This window comes from Hydra vulgaris, chromosome 08 (assembly GCF_038396675.1).
Source record: "Hydra vulgaris chromosome 08, alternate assembly HydraT2T_AEP".
In the NCBI taxonomy this organism is placed as follows: domain Eukaryota; kingdom Metazoa; phylum Cnidaria; class Hydrozoa; order Anthoathecata; family Hydridae; genus Hydra; species Hydra vulgaris.
The window spans coordinates 65115038-65126766 of record NC_088927.1 but is presented as its reverse complement, the minus strand read 5'-3'; the positions used below and the strand labels follow the sequence as shown (position 1 = coordinate 65126766).

The following is an 11729-nucleotide window of genomic DNA, read 5'->3' as shown; positions in this document are numbered from 1 at the left end:
ATCAAAATTAGTCCAGCCGTTAGGGAGGAGTTCAGTCACGAACACAAGATATATATATAAATATATATATATATATATATATATATATATATATATATATATATATATATATATATATATATATATATATATATATATATGTATATATATATTATATATGTATATGTATATATATATATATATATATATATATATATATATATACATATGTATATATATATATATATATATATATATAAATATATATATATATATATATATATATATATATGAATATATATATATATATATATATATATATATATATATATATAAATATATATATGTATATATATATATACTCACAGATAAGTACATCACCTACGTAATGGAACAATATGAGCATAACTCTGCTTATTTAAATATGCTAAAATTCTTCTAGAAATATGAGAACTTCTAAAATAAACATAGTATTCTCGCTATTAATAAGCTTTTAATTACTAATTCTAAAAATTACTAATCACAAGGCAGAAACGTCCGACTTTTCTATAGTAAGGGCCATTAATTCGTTTCAAAGTCAACTTGAGGGCCACAAACATAAAATACCCAAAATAAAAATTAATAAATTTGGAGTTTTTATTTAAATTTAAACTAACAGTTACACTCATAGTTAAGGTTCAAAGTGAAGTTATACAAAAGTTCGATCAATGTGAAACTTGACACTGTTTTTTTTTTGCATAATTGATCTACGTCTGCTTTTATATTTGATGATGCAATTCGAAGGGTATTAGTAAGGTGATCATTTGTCAATCTATTTCTCTGTTCTGTTTTTACATGCTTCATTTTTGAGAATAACTGTTCGCAGTTGTATGTGCTTCCAAAAAGTGAAAAATATTTAATAGCATGTCTGCACAAATGAGGAAAAACTTCAATGCTCATGTTTTTTTTTATAAAATTCTAACAATTCTACTTCTTTGCAGGCTTCTTTAAGATCTTTATTGTTTTGCAGTTTTATTAATTCCATTTGAAATTCATTTTTAACTGTCTCAGCTTTGATGGAAAATGGATGCGCAAATAAGTCTAACTCATTTTTTTCCTTTTTAAAATCACAAAACCTTGTGTCAAATTCATCAAATAATTTTAAAATAAGAGTACAATATCTTTCAGAGTCAATTGAATTAATATTTCTTTCTGATAATGCCTTGAAATGGACAAGTACGTTAGAACTTAATTGTTGTTTCAGAAGTTTTAATTTTAAAACAAATTTTCTACATTTTCAAACAATTTACTAACAAGTTGATCTTCACCATGCAATTTAAAATTGAATTCCGTTAACATCTGAGTCATGTCAATCAAAAATTCCAAATCATTCCGACAGTCAATATTTTCAAGCAAGCTTGTGTCTTTCCCTTTAATTTTTAGAAACAGCACTATTTCAGGTAATAGTATCCAAAATCTTTTCAGAGTAGCAGCTCGACTAAGCCATCTAACCTGGCTGAAATAAATTACATCTTCAGCCTCACTACCACAACCTTCAAGTAATTGTTTGAACTGTCTGTGATTAAGGCCACAACTTCATATAAAGTTAACAGTATGAATAACAAGTTTCATAACATTCTTCATCTCCAATACTTTTGCACATAACTGCTCTTGGTGTATAATGCAGTGATATGAAATAATTTCATGATTAATGGATTTCTTAAGTAATGCAATAAATCCAATATTTTTTCCTGTTAGTGCACTTGTTCCATCTGTAGTGACACCACAGAGTTTCTTTTCTGGTAATTCAAATTTCACCAATGTTTTTTTCACTTCAGAGAGAATATCTTCTCCTCTTGTTGTGTCCTTCATATGATTAATATCTAACAGTTCTTCAATTACTTCAAATTTATTAGTTATACCTTTAATAAAAATAGCTAGCTGAGCAGTATCACCTCTGTCTGTTGATTCATCCAGTGCCAGGCTATAGGCTTCACATTTATTTAATTTTTCTTTTAATGATAATTCAATATTTTTTGATAGATCTTCAACTCCTCCAGCAGTAGTCTGGTGTGAGAGGCTAAGATCTTCAACAGTAGGTGTTTTTTCAGGACATATCTCTTTAAAAAATATTTTTAAACAGTTTTTTAATAAATCTCCGGTACAAAATAGTTTACCACTCTTTGCAACAGCTTCTGCCATTAAAAAACTTTTTTTGGTAGCACTGTAAGAGCTAATCACTTTAGTTTTCACCACTGATTGTTATGCAAGAAAAGTTTTCTTTAACAATTCAATCTTATCAATTCGAAATTGGCCTTTAAATTTGTCATAACTTACAGCATGTTTTGTAGTGTAGTGCCTGTTCACATTATAACTTTTACACACGGCAATTTTCTCCAAATAAATTAGACATATAATAGAATTACTTTGTTCATGTACAAAATAGTCAATTGTCCTAGGGTGCACTAATTACATTAAACTCAAAAAAAATTATAGCAAACAAAAACTTTTATTTATTTATATATTTTTTAATAAAAATACTTATTTATATTTATATCTATATATCCATTATTTTAAATAAAACTTAACGCAAACCCTTGTGCAGGAAATGTAACAAGAAGAAAGATAGCTGTTTACGAACGGAAAATATACTTTTTAAAGATTGATTATTATGAAATAGTTTTGTTTAATATATCATGGAAATACTTTTGAGATCTTACTTTCTATATATTGAGTATGGTATTTCCATGATAATTTTTTATCTAAAAGCACTCCTAGAAATTTTGTTTGCAATTCTCTTTTAATTATTATTTTATTGATTAAAAGATTGGGAAATTTAAGAGGAATATTATTTGTTTTACTAGGTTTATGGAATAGGATAAACTTTGTTTTATCTACGTTTAATGGAAGTCGGTGACTTTTAAAGCACTCATTGATCTTATTTAGTTCTTTGTTTAAAATTTTAAAAAGAACAATAATATCTTTGTGAGAATAAAATAAGTTAGTGTCATCTGCGAATATGAAAGTGCTTAAAATATTTGCTGCTAAATATAAGTCATTTATATAAATTAAAACTAATAATGGTCCTAAAATAAAACTCTAAGGTTCCCCACAAGTTATTGGGTTGTTTTTTGAATCTTTTGATTCTTTAAATATATATATTGTTTTCTGTTAGTTAAATATGATTTAAACTAAAGTAAACTGTTGCTTTTAACACCATAATTTTATAGTTTTTTTCAAGTATCTCATTATTTACTAAATATTTACTGTGTCAAAAGCTTTGGATAAATCAATAAAAAACCCCATTGTATAGTAATCACTATTAAATCCATTTGATATATGTTTAACCAATTCAGTTATTGCATGGTCAGTAGAATGTTTTTTCTTTAAAACCATAATTTCTTTAAAACCATATTGATTACAGTATAAAATCTTACTTTCAGTTAAATATTTATTAAGTCTGTTATACATAATGCGTTCAAATAGTATCGAAAAACAGGGCAAGACTGTAACAGGTCTGTACTTTGAAATATTAGCATTATCAGTTAGTAAAAAAAAAAAATTTTTCTTACATTTTGTGACCAAAACATAAAAATATAATGAAATGTTATCCATAACTGCTGAATTCTGCTTACTAATCCCACAGTATTTATTAATAAACTTAGTTTTTATTCATTCTTTGATTAGTGAGTTGCAAAGAATGTTCCACCGTTGGGTGTTGTTGGAACAGAAAATTGGATTAATTGAAAAATAATATGAAAGTATAAATTAACAAAAAATATAAAATCATACAATATTATAATATTTTATGATTTTTTCGCTAAATTTTAGAATTGAATTAATACCATTCTAATTCTGCAATTTAATGAAAAAACCAATACTTATATTTAAAACTATAGTAGAGATAAGAGATATAATAAAGAACATTTTATAACAATCGTAAAGTTAAAATAATAGGGTTCTATCTCCCTTTTGTAATGCTCAGAGAGTTAACCAAAAATTTATTTACTCTTAAATTATTGAAATCTAAAAACAAAATTTAATGAATGTAGATATTTATCTACAACTTAATGAAAAAAATCATACAATATATATATATATATATATATATATATATATATATATATATATATATATATATATATATATATATATATATATATATATATATATATATATATATATATCCCAGCCGGCATCTCTACGTTGTTTCAACGTTGTTCAACAATGTCACAACGTTAAAACAACCTTACGGTTTAAACATTGTTACTTTAGTTGTTTCAACGTTAAATCAACGTTGACAAAAAAACTCAATTATAAAAAAACCGTACAATGAGTTGGTATTTAAAGTAAAAATAATTTTAAAGTAAAATTAAAGCGTAAAAGTTAACTAATATTTTAGTACAGGGTTGTCAACGCGTGGCCCGCGGGCAAGAAGGTGGCCCTCGTCAGCCTATGGCATGGCCCGCATATCATGGTCCATTAATTTTGAATTTTCATTTTAATAAAAATTTCAAATAACAATAATAAAATAAGTTCTACAGCAACAGCATATTATTTATATATTTATAATTCGAATTATACATTCGATTTCGATTATACTTTCACTATATAAATTCGCATTTGAAATAATAAAACGCGCGCTAAAGAAAAAACGTTATTTTTATATGTTTAATAAAGATGGCTTCAGCTAAAAGACGTAGATGTGATACTGAAAGCGGTCATGGGGGCCGTGTATTTAATCCTTCTTGGACAACTGACTATTTTGTACATGAACAAAGTAATTCTATTATATGTCTAATTTATTTGGAGAAAATTGCCGTGTGTAAAAGTTATAATGTGAACAGGCACTACACTACAAAACATGCTGTAAGTTATGACAAATTTAAAGGCCAATTTCGAATTGATAAGATTGAATTGTTAAAGAAAACTTTTCTTGCATAACAATCAGTGGTGAAAACTAAAGTGATTAGCTCTTACAGTGCTACCAAAAAAAGTTTTTTAATGGCAGAAGCTGTTGCAAAGAGTGGTAAACTATTTTGTACCGGAGATTTATTAAAAAACTGTTTAAAAATATTTTTTAAAGAGATATGTCCTGAAAAAACACCTACTGTTGAAGATCTTAGCCTCTCACACCAGACTACTGCTGGAGGAGTTGAAGATCTATCAAAAAATATTGAATTATCATTAAAAGAAAAATTAAATAAATGTGAAGCCTATAGCCTGGCACTGGATGAATCAACAGACAGAGGTGATACTGCTCAGCTAGCTATTTTTATTAAAGGTATAACTAATAAATTTGAAGTAATTGAAGAACTGTTAGATATTAATCATATGAAGGACACAACAAGAGGAGAAGATATTCTCTCTGAAGTGAAAAAAACATTGGTGAAATTTGAATTACCAGAAAAGAAACTCTGTGGTGTCACTACAGATGGAACAAGTGCACTAACAGGAAAAAATATTGGATTTATTGCATTACTTAAGAAATCCATTAATCATGAAATTATTTCATATCACTGCATTATACACCAAGAGCAGTTATGTGCAAAAGTATTGGAGATGAAGAATGTTATGAAACTTGTTATTCATACTGTTAACTTTATATGAAGTTGTGGCCTTAATCACAGACAGTTCAAACAATTACTTGAAGGTTGTGGTAGTGAGGCTGAAGATGTAATTTATTTCAGCCAGGTTAGATGGCTTAGTCGAGCTGCTACTCTGAAAAGATTTTGGATACTATTACCTGAAATAGTGCTGTTTCTAAAAATTAAAGGGAAAGACACAAGCTTGCTTGAAAATATTGACTGTCGGAATGATTTGGAATTTTTGATTGACATGACTCAGATGTTAACGGAATTCAATTTTAAATTGCATGGTGAAGATCAACTTGTTAGTAAATTGTTTGAAAATGTAGAAAATTTGTTTTAAAATTAAAACTTCTGAAACAACAATTAAGTTCTAACGTACTTGTCCATTTCAAGGCATTATCAGAAAGAAATATTAATTCAATTGACTCTGAAAGATATTGTACTCTTATTTTAAAATTATTTGATGAATTTGACACAAGGTTTTGTGATTTTAAAAAGGAAAAAAATGAGTTAGACTTATTTGCGCATCCATTTTCCATCAAAGCTGAGACAGTTAAAAATGAATTTCAAATGGAATTAATAAAACTGCAAAACAATAAAGATCTTAAAGAAGCCTGCAAAGAAGTAGAATTGTTAGAATTTTATAAAAAAAAACATGAGCATTGAAGTTTTTCCTCATTTGTGCAGACATGCTATTAAATATTTTTCACTTTTTGGAAGCACATACAACTGCGAACAGTTATTCTCAAAAATGAAGCATGTAAAAACAGAACAGAGAAATAGATTGACAAATGATCACCTTACTAATACCCTTCGAATTGCATCATCAAATATAAAAGCAGACGTAGATCAATTATGCAAAAAAAAAACAGTGTCAAGTTTCACATTGATCGAACTTTTGTATAACTTCACTTTGAACCTTAACTATGAGTGTAACTGTTAGTTTAAATTTAAATAAAAACTCCAAATTTATTAATTTTTATTTTGGGTATTTTATGTTTGTGGCCCTCAAGTTGATTTTGAGACTAATTAATTGCTCTTACTGTAAAAAGGTTGGACATCCCTGTTTTAGTATAATGTTTCATTCATAAACATTGAGGTGTTTATGTATGAAATTTTGAGTTTTGAATTTTCACAAACGTTGTATTAAGTATAAAAATTTTTTGCTTGTTTTTAAGACAAAAGAAAATAATAGCTTATTTAAGAAACAGTCGAAAATGTCACTCTAATGTTCTAGCTCTCGCAGATCATCATCTAGTTGCGTAGAGGAGAAACTCGAGAAATATAATGACAACTCAAAATTTACATCAAACATTAGTGAAGTAGAAGAAGATAAAAATTCGGAAAGCGATTATGAAAGTGAAAAAATTCCTTACGATTATTTGTCTCAAAGTGACAATGACACTGTGTTTTCCTCAGAAAAAACTAAAAAAAATGATGTTTCGCTTAATCATAAACTGGCAATATGGGCAGTAGACCACTGCTGTTCACGTGAATGTGTTTAAACGAGCTGTTAGCTATACTGATATCAGAAGCCTCTGCTATTTGCAGAAACAGCTTTTTGTATACCAGTCTCAAACCTTGATACATTGTCTTAAGTCAAGTAAAAGTTTTATTATCAGATAATGCTCTTCTTAGAAGGGCATCGTCTGATAAAAAAACTTTGCTTAAGACTCCAAAATCAGTTACTGTTACTTGAGACTGTTTTACTAAATCCTGCTTCTGCATTTTTTTATAAATGACACAGTACCTATTGATGTAAATATTGATTTTATTTAGGTCTACACCAATGAACATTTGGCCTATTTTATGTAATATAGTAAATTTTAATCCTTTTATTGTGGATTATATTATGGAAAATCTAAACCATCTAATATTGATGATATAATTTTTGATTTTTTAAATGAATACAGACAACTTTGTTTAGATGGGATGTTTTTAAGACAAAAAATATACAATCCAGTTATTAGGGCATTTATATGTTTGCGTCTGCAAGTGCATTTGTTAAAAGTAGAATTAATCATAATGGATACAATGCTTGTGAAAGGTGTACAGTTAAAGGAGCTTTTAGTATACAATTAAGATAAGAAAAAAGGAACTAAAGTTCTAAAATTAGATAACGTTGATAAGTTCTCGATGGCTAAAGGCAGTATGTTATTATTTATTTTTTAGTGAACTTTTATTTAAATTTATTAACTTTGTAAAAATATTGAACAAAAGTTGTTTTGTGAAACTATTTTTATTTATAGAGTTTCAAAAGAGAGTGTTATATTTAGCCTGCTTATAATTGTGAATTTATAAGCCAAATAAGGTTTATTTTTTCAGTAGCTAAATTTGATGAAGAGGACAAGATATTAGATGACGAAAAAAACACAATCATCATGGGTGAGTTTTAATAAGTATTTTATTAAATAGTTATATTCTTTAGTTTCAGAATTTTTTTTTATTTTATATCTACAGCTTTATGTCTAAACTTATAAAAACTTATACCTGTACATATAAGAACAATGGCTTCTTGTTTGGTAGTATAATTTCAATGGTTTAAGGGCAATTAATGTTTAATGTTCACAGTTTCATTTTCATTAATATGATTATAACACATTATGAGCGAGGTTAGGCAATTTTTCAACCAGATGTCATTCCTGGTGTTAACTTGTTATTCAGATCAGGACTGATTATTTTTTTTATTGCTATACTATCAGAAGATTACTTGACCAGGTTTACAAGCTCCTCTTACGATGAAATTGATAGTTTTATAACCAAGCTTTCCTTCTCCAAAATAAGCCTTAAGCTTTGCTAAAAAATATGCCTGTTCTAATACAGCTCATGACATGACATTACAATTTAATGTCATGACCAGGACTATATAAAAACAAATAACATTTTTGTATTGTTTTAGAGCAGGACTAAAGTTATTAATAAATTTTAGTAGAATAAGTAAAGTGATTTTATTTACATGTCGTTTTTATTAGTCAATTAAAAATATATGATTATTCGTATAAAGATAATTAAATATTCAAACAATAATATTAGCTTTTGTTTTCTTTAATATTAGCTTTTGCTTTTTTCAGTCGAATCAATTGCAATTAGTTGGTGTAATTATCTTTAAAAGACATAATTCACAAAATAATGCTGAGGTAATCAAAATAGTTTTTAATTATTGATGAATTTTAAGGATTAATTTATTTAGAAAAAGTTTGTTTGATAATGAGTTCAATTAAAATATTTGAAAAAAAAAGTTAATATTAGTTCTCACAAAATTAATATTAGTTCTCTTTTCTATTAAAATTTAGAATATTTTCCGACAATTTTATGGCCTCCCATGAATATAAAGGGGAAAGGTGCAAAAATATGCTTTAAGAGCACTAATTTATATGGTGTTGTCAAAGGTATACCTTTATAAGATATGTAAAATTTTTTCATTTTGATTTACAGCTGCTTCTATTAAATACTAATATAATGTGGAGCGACTGAAACTTTAATTAATAGTATTTTGTCTGACTTCTTAAAATACGCTTCATTTCGAAAAATTGGCAGAAAAGAAAAGGAATTAGATTGATTTTTATAAATATTTACATATATTTCAATAACGAAATATTTTCTTGCTGTCTTCTAATATTTTGTTTTCAGTGTTAATTCAACATTACCATAAAAAAAACTCAATTATGAAGAAAACCTTGGATTGAGTTGATGTTTTAAGTAAAATAACAAAAGCTGAAAAAGTAACTGATGTAATATTTTTATTTTAAAAAAAAAAAAAAATGCAAATAATGTGGTATTAAAAATTGGTATTAACATTAATGTTTATTAGATAAAGATGAATAAAAAATAAGTTACAAGTTCTTTTTTCGTCTTTAAAACTGTTTGAATGATAATTTATTATTTATTGAGATGTTTTCTTTTTTAATTTTTGTTGCTTTTATATTATTAATCAAACTTAGATATTGTTGTGTGATATTTTATAATACACCTTATTTTATACTATTATATTTTATATTATTAATATTATCTATTTTTGTTTAATATTCCGTATTATTCTTATGTAGATATTTATGTTTTAGCAACCGGGGGGATTCTTTCGTTACTTTCTTTGATGCTTTGAGTTAATTAAACATAATATATTCAGAACTCTGCGGAATAATAGAATAATAAATATATTAACAAAATAAATTTAAAATATAATAAATTTGTAAAAAAAAGAAAATCTTATCTTTGCTAATAATGTCTAATATTATTGTTTAGCACGTATCATGGGTATAAAATGTCAAGATTTTGCTAGTTTAACTAGGCCTGTTAATACAATTATATTATGGTTTCTTCATTTTTTTATTAGTTCATATAACATTTCCAAAATCAAATATGTGGAGCTGTTTGAGATAAAGATTTACAAGGAGAAGAAGATGTAGTTCCATCTAATTGGATTAGTGATAAAACTGTTTATTTAGCTCTAGGAACCAATGCATTGACTGCACTAAAATGCCTAGAGGAATTGGCTTAAGTTTTCACAAAAAAAAACAAAACTCTCTTCAGGTATTTCATCTTTATATTACAATTATTATTTTTGAAATAATGTAGTAAAAAGAGTTATTTTGTTGATACAAAATATATAACTACTTCAATTCCACAGAAAACAAACAGTATTGTGAAAAATTTGAATTCATAACTACAAAAATCCTTTTTTTTATTTCTTGATGGAAGTATAATATTTAAAATACCCATTCTTGGTCTGCAAAGCTGATTAACGCCTGAAAGTGCAAGGGATTATCAAAGATTGCTTTAGCAAATGCTTTAGCAACATAAAAAATGACGTTATTGACCCCTGTCCAAGCCCCATAAGTGTAAAGACATGAACGTTAAAAACGTCCATGCTTCTAATGTTCCAAACGAAAAAAATCCTCTAAACTAGATGCAAAATTTCCTCTAAAATCCTATTTTTCTTATGAAAATTTTATGTGGCTACCCCTATAACTACTTTTCAATGTTAGAAAAGTTTAATATTTTGATTACCAATTTATTTTGAAAAAGTTTGTTTCATTTTAATTTAATATTTGAAAAAGTTATTAATAATCATCTAAAAGCAGGGCTGTCAAGAACAGGGGGTGTCCTAACCCCCCCCCCCCCTCAAAGCTGTCATATAAGTATTTGAGTTGGTACATTTAGAAAGTTTGGAGCTATAGTTGACAAATTGCAAATATTAAGGACCTTTTTTTTTTTTATAGTGTCTCTAGTTGGCCAATAGTACATACCCTCCCCCCCCCCCTCATTTTAAGGCCTCCATGGATATGAAAGGCAAAAGAGGAAAAATATATTTAAGAACACTAATGTTTATGGCGTTGCAAAAGGTATACCTTTATAAGTTGTAACACTTTTCTATTCATTTTATTTTTTTCAAATCTTCCCTTTCTGATTTTTTAAATATATTTTTTTTATTTACAGCTCCTTTTATTGTATTTAACGGAGCAAAAGAAACCTTGATTAACTTTCTAAAATATGCTCCATTTCAAAAAGGTGATGGAAAAGAGAAGAAATTTGTGCAGATTTTATTCAATTATATGTAAATAGATGAAACATTTAAATATATTTTTCAACAAAACAAGTTTTATCTCTTTCTTTAATCATACTATTTAAACTAAACCGAACTGAAAAAGTTCTAAATAATCAAAGTATAGACTAGGAGTAGATTTAATATCCATAATTTACCTTGATAATATAATAGAGAAGTACAACAAAATTATTGGACATGCATTGTACGTTTTGATGATGATTACACTTTTTATTAACGGTTTCTGTGATTACGAAACGTTTTTTAACAGTCGGTTTATGTTGAAAATCAACGTTAAAAAAACTGTCATTCAATCGTTGTTTCAACGTAAATTCAACGTTATTGTAACGCTTTTTTGTGTCGAAACAACGTTAATAAAACGATTGAACCTTACGTTGATTTAACGTTGATAAATCAACGTTAACTCAACTTTCATTCATTAAAAAACTTTTATTCTAAACGTTGAATCAACGTAAATTCAACGTTAGGTTTTAACGTTAGTTCAACCTTATTTTAACGTTGTTTGCCGGCAATCATATTTTTCTGTACAGCTAAATAAAATAGGTATTCAAAAACTAATTGATAAATATAACACATTTAATGAACTTCCATAAATATAACAGATTTAATGAACATTT

General features: G+C 26.7%; 1 protein-coding gene across 1 annotated transcript; it reads right to left on the bottom strand.

The window, feature by feature from the left end:
* Window positions 1-907: 907 nt before the first annotated feature.
* Window positions 908-2160, bottom strand: LOC136083536 (general transcription factor II-I repeat domain-containing protein 2A-like). The gene is made up of 3 exons (XM_065802939.1): window positions 1625-2160; window positions 1273-1552; window positions 908-1180 (listed from the first exon to the last, which is right to left on the bottom strand). The coding sequence occupies exons 1-3, from the start codon at window positions 2158-2160 to the stop codon at window positions 908-910; spliced, it is 1089 nt and encodes a 362-aa protein (XP_065659011.1).
* Between the last annotated feature and the right edge of the window lie 9569 nt (window positions 2161-11729).